The sequence below is a fragment of the Gambusia affinis genome, linkage group LG17, assembly GCF_019740435.1.
Source record: "Gambusia affinis linkage group LG17, SWU_Gaff_1.0, whole genome shotgun sequence".
Lineage (NCBI taxonomy): Eukaryota > Metazoa > Chordata > Actinopteri > Cyprinodontiformes > Poeciliidae > Gambusia > Gambusia affinis.
Genome location: NC_057884.1, coordinates 9,186,101 through 9,201,468, shown reverse-complemented (window position 1 = coordinate 9,201,468; position 15,368 = coordinate 9,186,101). Strand labels below are relative to the sequence as shown.

At 37.8% G+C, this 15,368-nt stretch overlaps 1 protein-coding gene across 6 annotated transcripts; it reads left to right on the top strand.

Annotated features, from left to right (window-relative positions):
• Positions 1 to 273: 273 nt before the first annotated feature.
• hnrpkl (heterogeneous nuclear ribonucleoprotein K, like) lies at positions 274 to 15,287 on the top strand. 6 transcript variants are annotated; one of them, XM_044144035.1, is made up of 16 exons: positions 328 to 384; positions 1,571 to 1,674; positions 2,265 to 2,362; positions 2,489 to 2,545; positions 5,270 to 5,313; positions 6,576 to 6,648; positions 6,897 to 7,010; positions 7,295 to 7,423; positions 7,570 to 7,877; positions 8,176 to 8,229; positions 9,069 to 9,102; positions 10,094 to 10,109; positions 11,997 to 12,029; positions 12,155 to 12,222; positions 12,314 to 12,483; positions 13,076 to 15,287. In XM_044144035.1, exons 2-16 carry the CDS (start codon positions 1,608 to 1,610, stop codon positions 13,104 to 13,106), a joined length of 1,296 nt encoding a protein of 431 aa, XP_043999970.1. In that variant the 5' UTR covers positions 328 to 384; positions 1,571 to 1,607; the 3' UTR covers positions 13,107 to 15,287. The 6 variants fall into 6 exon arrangements, with proteins under 6 accessions (XP_043999968.1, XP_043999967.1, XP_043999969.1 ...); XM_044144033.1 differs by lacking the exon at positions 13,076 to 15,287 and having other exon boundaries at positions 274 to 384; positions 1,568 to 1,674; positions 12,314 to 13,046; XM_044144032.1 differs by lacking the exon at positions 13,076 to 15,287 and having other exon boundaries at positions 281 to 384; positions 12,314 to 13,046.
• Positions 15,288 to 15,368: the final 81 nt, after the last annotated feature.

The window sequence follows — 15,368 nt, the reverse complement described above, 5'->3', positions numbered from 1 at the left end:
TGTTCTACATACAAATTGATCTGTATATTTTAGCAATACTGCCAAACATAATCCCCCCCCCCCCCCCCCCAGTTTTACCATTTCTTTTCTCCAAAATTGTTGTTTACATTTTTTAAATCTTTTTTTGCACCAAAGACGCATTAAATGTTGCATATCAAATTAAGATTCTCATAATAGATAAAATTGACCAAATCGCTCCTGCACAGAGATAACAGACTCATCAGTACCTTTAGATAAATTTTGTCTTAACCCCGCCCTTTCCTGCTGTCTTGACAAGGGTGTGCAAAGAGACGAGCGGGAGAAGGTCGACAAATCGAGCCTATCCACGGATTTTTCAGGGCGAGGCGACGGTAGAGGAGCGCGGTGAACGTGGTTTGTCTGCAGGTCTGTTTTTATAAAGGTTACAGTTTGATAGTAGTTCGTGACTTTACCTCCTTTGCTTTTGGTCTGAATATTGGACATTTTTGGAGGACGGTAATTTAACGTGCTTGCTCTGCTGTCTTTATTTTCTTGTCGTGCATGTTGGCCAGTCTTAACGTGGACACTAGCTGGCGCCTCGCAAAACGCACAGACCCAAAAGCTGGCTAACTAGCTGCTAGCATGGAAAGTAATGTCAACACTGCTACAGGCTTTGTAAAATCCGGGGGAAAATACGTTTCTCGTTCAAATTACACCCTCCCAATCTGCAGTCATAGTTTATATCAACATTAAAATCCTATTCGTAGAGAGTTATGCACATAAACTGCCAAATTGTTGCAGGCGCTTTCCTTTCTCTGGACAGGACCTATGCGAACATGACCGGGGCTGCTCTGTAAAGCCAAGGGTAGCATAACGTCCTAGCTGTGTTTGTCCAGGCCTCTGTTTAGGAGTGATGCTTCTGCAAAATGTATAGTCCTCATTTGTGAGAAGAGCACCTAGGAGGGTAGTATGTGTAAGCTGGATACATTCAGTCCCTTTACGCTAAAGTCCATGCTCTTCCTCCTGGATTATTGTGTTTTATTATAAACAAGCAGGCATGTTTAACATGTGATAGGAAAAACTGGTAAGGTTTAATTAAGTTCGCAGGTAAAGCTGTACTGATGTCCTTACTGGACAGATTTCTTCCGATTTTCTTTAAAGTTTCAGATGCGAATTCAATTTTGACTTATTCTAACTTTTTTCTGAGGACAAACGTGACACATGTTTTTCCGGTAGAATTTTTTTTTTCTATTTGAATCAAATATAAAAACTATTTTTATGAAATTCAAAAAAAGTGCATCAATAAATGTTCTGTTGGTTGACAAAAAATTATATCTTTTGAATACTATAAAAAGGGAAGCATATTTTTCAGGATTTGACTTGCTGATCACCAAAAGTGAAGGGAAATTTCTTTGACTGTTTTTATAATCTGAAAAAGAAACATGAAACTACAGCATTCTAAGCTGGAAAATAACAAAACATGATGTAGCTTTCAGCAACAATCTAACCACTAGATTTTCTTTTTTTTCTTTTTTGCTTCAATCATGTGCACAGTTTGATTAACAAGCTTATATTATTCCACTGCCCTAAGCTTATTCTTACTGTTTAGCAGATTCAAGAAGAACCAGTTTGCTTTTCACTGCAGACTCATGACTATGGAAATGAAGGGCGAACAGCAGGACGAAGATATTTCATTCAGCAACACTGACACTAATGGTGAGGTCTTGCATATCTTCTTTTTACACGTTATTATTGTGCATTAGAACTGCCCAAAATAACATCGTCATTGAGAAGTATCCAGACCCCACCTGGTCTTGAAGCCAGCATCGAATTTTTAGATTTCCGTTGGCCAGTTGATTTGCTGAAGACTAAAATTATAATCATGAGAAAAGAACATTTCTGGCCAGAATAACTTACCATGTGGTCATGTCAGATGGTTGAGAGATCCTCTTGTCCAGGAAACTGCTGTTCTGTGGGCCCAGAGCAGATCTGTCCATGTTTTAATTCAGAAAGGGTACATGTTGGTTCTGGATGTAGACCAAGTTGCATTTGGCTACTGAAGTGTACTTGGTGTTGTTGGAATATGTTGTAGACTTTGCTCATTCGAGGATTTTTTTTTTTGTTGCTAATATTAATTCGGTTTATTATAGCACTTCCACAGTGAATCAGGAGAACATTCTAACTTATGATTCTTCTAAAGGAAATATTAAAAAGTAAACTAAAAAAATGCCCATCTTTTATTTCTGTACGTTTGTAATTGAGGAGGTTGCTGCATGCTTTGGGTTTGACCTTGCCTTCTGTCTCAGGTAAACGTCCTGCTGAGGACATGGACGAGGAGCAGGCCTTCAAACGTTCACGCAACATTGATGAGATGGTGGAGCTGCGCGTTCTGCTTCAGAGCAAAGTAATCAGAAATCATATCATGAGCTCCTGCTATTTGCTGGGCCACATAGCGATAAAAAAAATAAATATTTATTTATTTATTTATTTCTCTCCCTCGGTGATCAAAGTGTTTTGCTTTGCTTCACAGAATGCGGGAGCCGTCATTGGAAAGGGTGGCAAGAACATAAAAGCTCTTCGCACAGACGTGAGTAAATAGATCAAAATGTCTTCATATATATTTGCACTCAGAAAACTTTAGCTTTCTTAATCTTCCTTTAGTGCTGATTTTGCACAAGTTTTCGTCAGCCCGTAGAAAGATATTTCACATTTAGTAGTATTTTTTTTTGTCCCAAAATTTGATGTATTTTACTTGGATTTTATGTGACTGACCTGAACAAATATGGAGTGGAAAGAAATCCTGAATAAAAAAGATAAAATCATAAGTGGAAGGATAAATATTAATCAGAAAAATCAGGAATGCATTTGTGTTTAGCCTCCTTCACTTTGTCATAAAGAAAATCCAGTTTAGTTGAAAAGAGAGAAATGCTCTGGTCAGATAGAACCACAAATTAAATTTTAACCTACATAGAAATTCTAGTTCCTGATAAAGGCATAAGAACTTGTGGATGGGGCAAAATATAAACAATTTCCAGGTGTGACTGTGGTATTTTATTTATTCTTGTGTTTTATATGTTGAAGAACGGTTGAAAGTTAGTAGTTAGCACATTCTAGCATCTGGGCTATTACAAAAGCAGCTAAAAATTATTTTGTTGCTTTTAATCATCTGTCTTCAAGAATCACTGCACAGTGCTACAAAAAAGCATTACTGAGACCAGAGGGTAGAGGTCGACCGATAAGGGATTTTCTATTACTGATACCAATTTTATAGTGTCGATTGCAGATTTTTTGAGACATTTTATTTTGTTTTGTGACGTTGATTATTTGTGATTCTTCCCCCTTTTTTTTTTTTTTTAAACATTTGATAAAAAATTTGCCATTTTCTTTCACATGTAATCGGTTTAGTAGTGGGATGATGTTAGCGCCTTAAGATGGTAGCTTCACTTTTACCAACTGTAATACAATTCATATAGGAAAGGAGATGTTTAAAGTTGCCCATTGATTACTGTTTTATTAATTTCCTTAAAACATAACTTGTATGAGTCAAGTTGAGGACCCAAACTAAATGTGCTGAATTTTTCAAGTTTAGTTAAAAAAAGGAAACGAAAACTATACATCTTCCTCTGTGTTACTTTTTTTCTCCTTTAAAACAACTCTTAAGGCATTTTTAGCTCAAATTTCCTCTACATAAACCGTAAGGAGAACATCAGAGGAAATAGCATTGTTTAGGACTTGCATAATGTGATTGAATGAAACTCAATGCGCAAAGCACAATTCCTGTATTTAGTCAAATTTGTTAGTAACTGAAATGTAGTCTCCACTACTCGCATCCAAACTACAATCTGCGTTTATGACATCTGTTGTCAGCAACATCTTCAGTCCATACTAATAAGCTTTTTAACAATAGATTTTCCACCTTCATAAATAACAGTGGTCCAGTGGGCAGAGCACAAGAGTTTGTACAAACAAATTATACATAACAGCAGCAGGTTTGGTACCAAGCTAACAGTGTTGCAACACAGGAAGACACGTTCTAGTTTGTTTAATTTTTCCATATCCAAAGCTGAGAACAAGTTCTGCTGTCATTCCACCAGTGATGCTCACATGCAGGTAATAATTACACATACAGAACAGACGCATCAGTTTACAGTTAAAAGAGGAAGTTTACATCCACCTAATAAAGACACTTTGTTTTTCCCTCACTGTCTGAAGTTAACTCAGTCAAAACTTCTGACACTTGTTTCTTTAGCTTAAAAAATAGTATGAAGGTTTATAGTGATTTAACTATGAGACCAAATGCTGGTGAGGAGCTACTGCTGGCTAAAACTACAATTTACAATCTGAATGCTTTGCCATGAATCCAAAGGTTATACATACAGTTTCCTTTAAAAACATAACTTATTTAACTAAATAAATATAGATATAAATATACTCAGCACACAGATTGATAATCATTGTCCTGTGTAACTGCAGCTCTTTGACTGATGGGTCCTTATCAACTCTGTGGCAACAAGGCACAGAGTTGTGCCTTTTTTGAAGAAATGCCTGTTTTTAAAAAAAACAAACAAAAACAAAACGACAAAGTCTGTGCCATCAAGGCTGACGAAGATACTTTTAAAAACTGGAAAGTTTCGGCCAATTGATCGGTAGGCCGATAATATCGGTCAACCTCTACCAGAGAGTCACTGTTAAACTGCTCTGCTTGAGTTTTTTTTCCCAAAATAATTAAAGCTAATTCTAGATATTGGTTACATTAATATGTTTTTGAAACTGGGAATTTCTAACATTGTTCTATTGGAACATCTTTTTTTTTTTTTTTCTCTCTCTCTCTCTCTCTCTCTCTCTGCGTTGTTAACTTGACCAATGTGCTCCTTCATACTGCCTGTTAAAACGTATCTCTGTCCTGGTCACACTTCCTGTTCTCCTTTACTCTCACAGTTTCTCTCATATCACGTTTTGGGACAAAGTGTGGCGTGTATTCAATTAAAACTGTATTCCTTCTCCCCCTCTTCCCTTCTCCTTTTACTTGTTTTTGTTCTTACTTTTGGCCACCTTCCTCCGTTGCCCATGTACCGGATCGACATGCCCCTCCTGCGTTGCCCACCTTGACGTTGGCCCAACCTCCGCCCGCCCCCGAACGAAACCCGACCGCTCGGCCATCTGACACTCCCGGTCGGCCCTGCCCATAAACTGTGCCCCTCCTTATTTGGGCACCTAACTTGACATGCTGTGATTGAATGCCCCCGCCCAATGCCAACCTCCTCCACCACAACCACCATCACCACCACCTCCTCCTCCTCGGTCCATGCAGTTCAATGCCAGTGTATCAGTCCCAGACAGCAGTGGCCCAGAGCGGTATGTCCCACCAGTTATTGCCTCACTGCCTGATTAGAACAGTGAAACACTTGTCTTTGATAGCCTGCCTTCTGTTTCCATTTGAACATTTTTATATACATGACACTTTACAACCCCCCCTTTCCCCTCCCCTTCACCAAGCACCCCCTCCTTTCTTTATGACATGTATTGTTCCTTGATATATTTTTTTTTGGTCCATTTTTAAGCGTTTCCTATTAAGTTGGACTCTCTGTCATTACAGTTAATCAATCATGCAGAAATTGTCTGACAGCTCACTACAAAGTAGTTGGTGTTTTATACTCGGCGACACTAAAGTTGGATGGTTTATTTGTTGCTCTGAGAAAATTTGTGAAAAGCAGGCATCTTTTTAATTTTTTTTTAACCCCCTCGCTCTGTCTTCTGTGACCCACCCCTGGTCCCTTCCCCTTGCCTCCAAACTCCCACTCTCCTCTGCCCTCACTCTCCCACACTGTTTCCACCATTACCGTCCCATGATCTCTGAGAGAGAGAAGAGAAAGAGAGCTTGCTTTCCTGTGGAGGCGCCGCCCTTTCACTTTGTCACTTCATTGATGTCTCTTGATTCCATTGTGCTGCATTCCCCCCCCCCCCCTGTTGAATTTCTTAGGTTACATCAGATCAGATCTGCCTATCAAACCTGTCACATCACCCTTCCCCTCTCCAACCTGCTCTTGCTCTGTGCCACAAAGCACTTGGTAACCCCTCCCCAACCCCTCTGCTGTTTTAATGTTTTCTACTGCCCACCTCGTCTGCTCTCACCTCGGCGCCTTAGCTCTCTTCCCCTCTCTTTTCCTCCCTCCCCCTTTCCCAACCTCGTGGTCACAATGAGACGGTGAGCTGGTGGTGCAGCTGTAATGGCAAGCTGTTTTCAAATGACTTTCTCTTTCCCCAACTTCCTGGTGGTGGGATGGTTATAGAAGAAGTTTCTTGCTCTTACACCACTTACCCAAAAATCTGTGTGGCCACTTTCACGTTTTTTTTTTTTTGTTTTTTTTTTTTGGAGACGCTCTGGAACCCCCTGTCCTCGTAAAGCTTCTCTTACTTTTGAAATTAGTAAGGGAGTCAGTGCATGTCTAGTGCTGTCAGTGTAGAGTTGGGGAAAATTAAGCACTCGTTTAAAGCGTCTTATTAGTTTATTCAGGACTGTCTGCTGGGCTGTATTTTATGTCAGGTTTATTCCTCCGTTTTTCGGTGTTTGTTCTTGTAATTCATTTATTCCTGTTTGCCGAATTGGTTTCTGACAGGATCCTGAGTGTAAGTGCCAGTATCGACACCATTGGAGAGATTCTCCTGAAAATCATACCAACACTAGAGGAGGTAAGATGTTATGTCAGTGTTGTGTGTACATAAACCGTGGTATCGTAATAGTCTGACATTAATGATTTTTATGCTAAATGTATATTCAAATAAATGAATATAAATTTTGAAAAATTGTAATGTAGTAAAGCAATAATTTCCATCAAATGTTAACTTTTCTATGTATTTCAAAAATATCTATTTTTCCACAACTGCCACACTAATATCTAAGCACCCAGAACTTTCTATTTGTTCTTATGTTTTTCTAGTACCAACATTACAGTGGGATTGATTTTGACTGTGAGCTTCGCCTGCTGATCCATCAGAGCTTGGCTGGTGGGATAATTGGAGTGAAAGGTGCCAAAATAAAGGAGCTGAGAGAGGTAGGACACAGCCCAGATTAACCATTTAATCCTCTGCACTAACAACTGAGCAGTAAAAACAAAAAAAAAGACAACTCTTTAACTTTGAAAATGTGTTTGCCCTTTGTTTCGCACATTGGTCCTCCTACAAACTCATCTTAAAAAATGTTTTGTTTGCTACTGCTCAGACAAGTTCTAGTGCATTTTTGCATTTCATTAGGAAAGTTTTTTTTTTAACTGTGTGGAGTCAGAATATGAATGTGAGAAACTAAGGAAAAAAAAAAAAAATCCTTTGTGTGTACTAGAACACCCAGACCACCATCAAGTTGTTCCAAGAGTGCTGTCCACACTCTACCGACAGGGTCGTCTTGGTGGGAGGAAAACCAGAACGTGTGGTTGAATGCATAAAAGTGATCCTGGAGCTAGTATCAGAGGTGAATCTACGCTCTTAATTGATATTAATACGCTAAAAATAATTAATACCGACACATCTTGACTTATAGAACATTGCATTTATTTTGAATGCGGTGTACTCCAACGTTGATTATTAATTTCCCCGTAACTTTTCTTCAATTTGCAGGCACCGATTAAAGGCCGTACTCAGCCTTATGACCCTAACTTCTACGATGAGACGTATGACTACGGTGGCTTCACCATGTTGTTTGAGGATAGGGGCCGACGACCCATGGGTGGATTTCCCATCCGCGTGCGCGGCGGTTTTGAGCGCTTGCCTCCTTTACGTGGCAGCAGACCTCTGCCTCCCTCCAGAAGGGACTATGACGACATGAGCCCTCGCCGGGGTCCTCCACCGCCGCTTACCAGGGGCATACGAGGGGGCAGCCGAGCGCGTAACCTGCCTCTCCCGCCACCCCCGCCGCCAAGAGGAGGGTGAGAATTGGGCAGATTTTATGCTTTCAATCCTAATTTGTTAGGTTTTAATTTTTTGGGGGTGAATTTGCTAACTTTACTTGACTGGTTTTGGCAGTTTTTACTGTAGATAATTAATTGGTACATCAATGGTTTGTTTTGAAAATTGAAAGACTAGTTTCTAGTATTTAGTAATCAGCAACATAAAATAACACTGAGGCTTTAAAAGCACATCCAACAGTTGAGTTGTTTAGTATTTATAAATTATTTTACATCTCTACCTCACATCCATCTGTTTTTTTTCTTAAATTGTTTGCAGAGGAGACAGGTTTTCACATGGCAGCTATCATGGCAGCATGGATGACAGATCAAGGTGAGAAAGACCAAGGTTAAGCTTCAAATTTCTTTTTAACTCTTAACAGAATTTAGAAAAGAGCACATCTGTGATTTAAAAATACCAGTTTTTTTCACCAATAAATCAACCAGTGTCACTGCTTGCATGGAACTAGATCTTTTTTATTTCCAGTGATTGTTTCAACATCTGCTGCTACTTACTGAAATTCAGTTCTAATTGCTGTTTTCGACTGAATTTATGAATGCCGTTTTGTGGCTTTATTGATGACGGTATCAGATGTGTGAGTATTCGCTGCTGGTATATGCAAATCATTCTTGAAACGTTGTGCATAATTAGAAATGTCAGTCGGAAATCGGATATTTTTGCTAAAATTTCAAATGTTTGGAAACGCTGACTCGGTTTAGCGAGCATTTTTGTTACACTTTTTATGGTATTTCAAATAAAAATCCCCTTAGAGGTTTGTGTTCATTCATTCATTGCGAGTTCATCCATCCACCCATGCACCATCAGTCCATACATCCATTCTGTAGAGAGGTCTGACTGCTGTGTAGATATCAAAAATTCAATGTGAACTTTGAGATTTAATAATTTCCCCCAAAATTGTAAACCTGGCCATTTGTAGTGCAATGTCCCTGTGCACTGCAATGCTCTACAGATATTCAGAATACAACAGAGCGAGGATCAGACATTTAATGTGCAAAAACCAACCAGTTAACAGTAAGTTATCTTTGTTATAGACCAGTTAGGAGGAGATAAAGCACACAGTCTTGGTCTGGCACTGGAGCACTTTGGTGGAAAACCCCTGTTGGGTCAAACTGTATTAACAACTTTTTTTTTTTTTTTTTCCTGTTTTGTAGTGAAAGAAGAGGCAGAGACCGCTATGACAGCATGGTGAGTGTAATCAGCTGCAGCTTCAGGGCTCACTTGCTTTTTTGTTTCCTCCAAAGACTTTGTGAGTTGTGCTTTCAGATGATGATTGCATTTCCTTTTCTGAGTGTAGTACAGCACACTGGCTCTGATATGGCTGCTTTTTTTCCCCCGCTCCACATTGGATGCACACTCATGTAGACCTGTTGTTGCCTGGCAACAGTTGTCTCCGTGGTTACCACTGAGTAACTGAGCACGCAGTCCAGAGATCCACCAGGATCTCTGGACTGGTTCAAACTGCTCAATTGAACCAGAGCAGTTCTTGAAGTGGTTCCCCGCAGGTTTTAGCTGCAAGCAAAAGAGGGCAGACGAATACTTTGACCATAAAAAGGGATAACTCTTGAGATTTAAATATTATTTAAAAATGGCAGACTTGGTTCTAGTTGTCTCAGCATTAATACAAATTGTAGGATTTGGACTACAATACAAGTTAGGTTAGTGCTGGCTGCTTGTTAATCTGTCGTTGTCTTTGAAACATAAATCAGTGTTAAATTTGTCAAGTTTATGTCCTAATGTGAGTAAACAAATTTGTGTATTACTGTCTATGCATTAATTAGCCTCCCAGACGCACACTGGTCGAATAAGCCAACTTTTAAAAGTTCTTTTTAAGTTCACTTATCTGTTATATCTATTTTATTTGTTTCTTGACTGTCTTGAACTCGGAGTAGCTTTTATTAAACATGCTTGATTCCAGCTCTGTGTTTGCAAAGTATTGTCTAGTGTCTTCAGATATGCAACATTGACTTTGTACAATAAAGAGAGGTAAAAAAAAAATGGCATAACCCTAGTGAGACATCAAAGAATTTGGCTGCAGCCATATTAATTGGTAATATAATGCATATGTGTATTTAGTTTATAATTTATGTTATTACTGAAAGCTTAAAATGTATTCTGATTCCTTATTAATGTTTGTAAATTTCATATCTTTCTCTCCTCATGTGATCCTGAAATGCAGAGTGGAGGTGGTTACGGTAAGTTTTGATATTCATAACTTACCGTACTTTGATATTCAAAACTTATCCTGCAGTTTTATTTATCTGAACAGTGGTAATTATTACCTTTTTACACACTTTGGCCTTGAAATGGCTACAGAGTGTTTTGCTCTGCAAGTTTACACACTTTGAAGTACTTAGATGTTTCTTGTTCAACAGAGCATGTTAACAACCTTAAGATTTTAATTTTAATTTTCAGTTTGACTCTTTTTTAAATTTTTATTTTATTTTATCACACATTTTAAGCTCAAACGTTCATACCCCTGGAAGATTTAAAATATTTGTCATTAAACAAAGAAGTTTGTTTCTAGCAGGAAATGAGACAGTGTTTGAAAAAGTTATAAATGTAAAAGCTAAATGGCTTTGGGTAGAAATTATAACCGCGTTTCATTCCAGTATAAATTTTTTACTTAAGTTTTCAAATATTTTCTAAAAATTACTTTAGAGTCAGTGGTTTAGTGTACTAAAAAAGTAAAATTAGTTTACTAAAGCTAAAATTACCACCGATGGCTAAATTATGGTTCATACGAAGCTCAATCTGACATAAGACTGGCTGATTGAAGATAATACATAAATAAAGATTAAATAAATAAAATGTTATTTCACTCTTCCACCTGAATTCAACATGTTCCTGTTGGGGAAACCAGTAGGATTTGTTTATCATTGTTTATTTACCCATCTCATGTTAATAAATAGAGGTTGTACATGACATAAGTTTTAAATGCCTGGCAGCCATCTTGGTAATTTAATTCTGAGTTGCTCAAAGGCCTTCCAACTTTCCAATTTGTAATTCTGATTTCTGGGGTCATTCTTGTGTTATTTCTGACTAAGAACTTGGGGGTGGGGAAAGCAACTTCCAAAGTCCTTCAACTTTATCAACTTGCAGATTATTACCATCTTCAAACATAATGCAAAGGCCCCAAAGTCAACCTAAAGAAGGGATAACAGAAGAAAGTGGGAGTTACTAGACTGAAGGGTCGAACATTTTTCCTCTTTTTTTTTTTCCTGATGCATGTTGTACATGTCCGTTTCAAATATTTTTGTTTAAATGCCATTTTGAAAAACTGAAATTTTTTCAAGGATTATGCAGCAGAGTGCGGGAATCCTCGTTTTTTTTTTTTCTTCCTCTATGTTACATTTTTTGGGTTTAAGTTCTGCTCCTGAAAAATCTCTACTTTAGAAACAGCGCCCAGTGCTTTGTGCTGATGACTGAAATTTGTTTCTGTTGCCCATATCTATTTTTTTTTTATAAATTAAGTTTCTGTGGAACGGAGTAAGAAACAAGTTTTACCTGTTGATGTTGTTTTTACATTTTCACTATTTCCTCTTGAGTGGCATTTAGATTTTTAAACATAGCACAGCTAATTAATTCCCAAGTACTGGTTTGGGAAGTAGTTTAAATGAAGAGGAAAAGAACAGCTGAATTAAAAAAACAGGTGTTAATTCTGTATTGCTGAAAATCCTTCTGGCTGCCTCATTAGTCACTTATTCTTGTAGTAGTAGAAATTTTAGTTGCACCAATTTATTTTTTTTTTTTTTCAGTTGAGCAATTTCTTTAAATGTTCATTTACCATTGATATAGTGAAAGTGTGAATTTGTTAAACCCAGTAGATTAAAAAAAATGGCAATTGGTATTAATGTACACAGCACAATTTCAACTGTTATTTTTCTATTTACTATGAGAGGACAAACTTGGACCAACAAAGCTTAGTATTTCTTTAGAGATACATCACCATCGCTGGCGTTTAGGCCATTCGGGCAGTACTGCTCAGTTGCTGTCGCATGATGCATTTTCTTTCCTCTTCCTGTGGTGTATTTTCATTTTCCACTTTCTGTTTTTCCTTTTTTTAATGTTCTTTTTCAAAGACAACAATTCTTCCTGGGAGCGCTTTCCATCTGGTGAGTTGGGATAGATCATTACTGTCCCAGAGTCTTGTTTCCTAACCTAAAGGGATTGCTTGTTCTGGATCGCAAGCCCCAGTTAAAGAAAGATTTCCTACAAAGGTCCTTTCCTCTCTCCGTAGGCGGCAGAGGATCGTACAGTGACATCGGAGGCCCGGTCATCACGACACAAGTCACCATCCCAAAAGATGTAAGTAGAACATGATTAGTGCAGTAACCTACGAGACAAATTAAATGCCTTTGGCGCTCCTAAATCTGTTTTCCTTTTTGCCGGCGTGCAGCTGGCGGGCTCCATCATCGGGAAGGGCGGCCAGAGAATCAAGCAGATCCGCCACGAGTCTGGGGCATCCATCAAGATTGATGAACCACTAGAGGGCTCTGAGGACCGCATCATCACCATCACAGGGACACAGGACCAGATCCAGAACGCCCAGTACTTACTGCAGAACAGGCAAGTGACTTCAAGCAAAGCAACATCCTCTCACTGCAGCTGAGACACTTCTTATGCTGTTCATGTAGAACCAGTACAATAAAAAGTTATTGGTTTAATGTAGTAGGTTGCGAGTTATAGTAAAATGAAGATTGCATTCTTTGTTTGGATAATTGGTATATTTTTTTAAATTCATAAAATTACTTATTGGTTCAAACTAGTTAACCTTAAGGAAGATATTTACTAAACATACAGTATTCTGGACTCTGGGCTAATTTGAGGCATGAAATATACTAAATCTATCATTTGAGTCAGTAATTAGATTACTTGGTAGTACGTGTGTGTGTGTGTGTGTGTGTGTTTACTTCCTTTCCTCCTCATCGCTCCATGATTGAGCAGGTCTGAGTTGGTGTGTCAGTTCCAGCAGACAGGATTTATTTCCAGCCTTGACCTTGGTATTCTTATTACAACTTGAGCTCCACGTGAAGGATGTCTTGCTGTTTTCACCATCCAGTATTTACAGCTGCCCAACCCGACTTGGGTCGTGCTGCTGCTCTTATAAATATATTCCCGTGTTTTTAATATATATATATATTTATTTTCTTCGTTTCAGTGTGAGGCAGTACTCTGGTCGGTTCTTCTAGAGGGAAGTGGAAGAGAGCGTGAAGCCATGCTGCCAATACTGTTTGCTCATTCTATTCAGAGCCAACATTCCTCTGCTTTGGGTAGATGTGTCCCTTCCCTTTAACTGTCTCCAACTACACCACCTTTGTGTACACCAGGTTTTATTTGGAGGCCTGAAAAATCCATAATTCAGTGCTGGTATCTTGTTTTGTTTTTTTCTTTTTATATACTGGTGTGTAACCCATCTGTGTGATTAGGTTTGGTGTTAGATCTTCTCTTCCGCATTTCAGTACAGCAAGCAGAATGTACTTTTTTTTTTTTCCTGTTCTTGTTTGAAAGATATTTTTATGATTTCCTTTGAATTTTAAGACCACTTTCCTAACAAAGATGACTAGTTTTTGAGTGGTTGAGAAACTATTGGAGTAAAGTTAAATAACTGTTTAACTTACATTTTCCATCATTTGTCTCCATATGTAAAAAGTGGTGTTTTTTTTTTTTTTTTAGATGGTGTTTGGGGAGAGTATTTATTTTGGAGCAGCGGAAATCAATGGTATCCTCAATTTCACAGAGAGCAAAACTTCGGTTTTACATTTTATGCTTTCAATGGGTACCGAGGAGAAACTGGTTAGGAGTGTGTGAGGCCTTTGTTCTGTATAAGCATGGATGTGTTGTTCAGAGTCAGTCTTTGGGTTGATGAGCAATGTGGGCTTAAAAATTTTAAACCCCAGACAGCTCACCCGTACACCCCACCACACACACTAGGCATGGGCCTGTAAGATGACCTGGTGTGAAAATGTCACAATAAATATATTTACACAAAAAAATTTAAAATAAACTATGTGATTTGATCTGCCTTTATTAAAACAAAAAAAAGCTTTTTTTCCCCTCAGCTTTTGCTAAAATAGTATGCAGGATATTATCACATTTTTATAAACATTGGCTAAATATTTTTTTAAAATTCTTCTATATTTTGTAAGGGCAACATGCCTTACAAAATGAGCCTTTTTTTCCGCCAGCTCACCGGCAGTGTGCAACAAGTAGTAGAGAAGAGGCAGGAAGAAATTCAGACATTCAACCAGAGGAACAGTGAAATTACCTATGTAGGTCTACCACAAAAACTGACCAAACAAATAAACAAATGTAAAGAAGACTATTTGATTGGTCTGTTGCTGGGAGAGTTTACACTGTTGATGCCTTAATTTTTTTTTTTATTTATTTATTTTTTTTTTTTTTTTTTTTAAGCAGAGCAGCCTGGTCTGATGCTTTTTGGTAATGACACCTTTTTCCAAACATGTCTTCTGTCTGAAGGTGTAATAAATGTGAAAGACTGTTAAGGCAAAAGCAAAATTGTAAGAAAATCTACTTTTATTTGAAAGATGATTGTACGGTTTGTATATATCTATATATATCTATATATATTTGCTTAAAACCTGTAATTTTTAAGGACTTTTGGTTCGGCCCAAACTGTGTGATGTTTTCTTGCAAGAAAAACGTGCCAAAAACAGACTTACAGATTTTCTTCTTTGTCACTTGGCCCTTTTGTGCCAAAAAATAAACATTCTCTAAAATCACATTAAAGCTATTGAAAACACAGCATTTTAAAAATATAAGATGATATAATAAAAATGTCAGAACAAAACTGCAGAAAAGAATTATAAATACAAAGTGTGCCTGTGTGGCCATTTTGTTCCTGCACTTTTGGTCGTATTGTTTCATGACTTTCTGCAATATACAAAAAGCTACAAACAAAACTAAATGTTGCTTATGTTCGTGTGTATGAAATAAGTTAAAAGGGTTGTGAAGGTGCACAATTGGTGAAGAGACAAGTAAATCTAGTTATTTGTAAATATATTTCTAACGAAATCTTTCCTACATGTTTTCTGATTACGGAATTATATTGTGAATCTTTTACTCTTAAAAACAACAACACACAATCAACTTTTTCATCAATATTGGGTTTTCTGTCACTAGAAAGGATGGATTTGCTGTTGTGTAGCCTCAGTCTCAGATTTGTTTTCTCGTGTACTTTTGATTTTCATTTTTGAGCTTTTTTTTCCTCTTTTCTTTTTGAAAGCATCCCCGAAGATGCAGTTCTGTGTGAGGCGGATGCAGTTTTGCAAGTCCACAAGTGATAAATTCTGTATTTGCTCTCAGATATTTGTAGTAACTCCAAGTGTTTAGTAAATAAAGTCTGTGTCACAGCTCTGAGTTCGTGTGTTTTTGTTTGTTTCTTTAGGGGACTACGGTATATGTAAGGAGATAAATTATGATAAAAGGTGAAG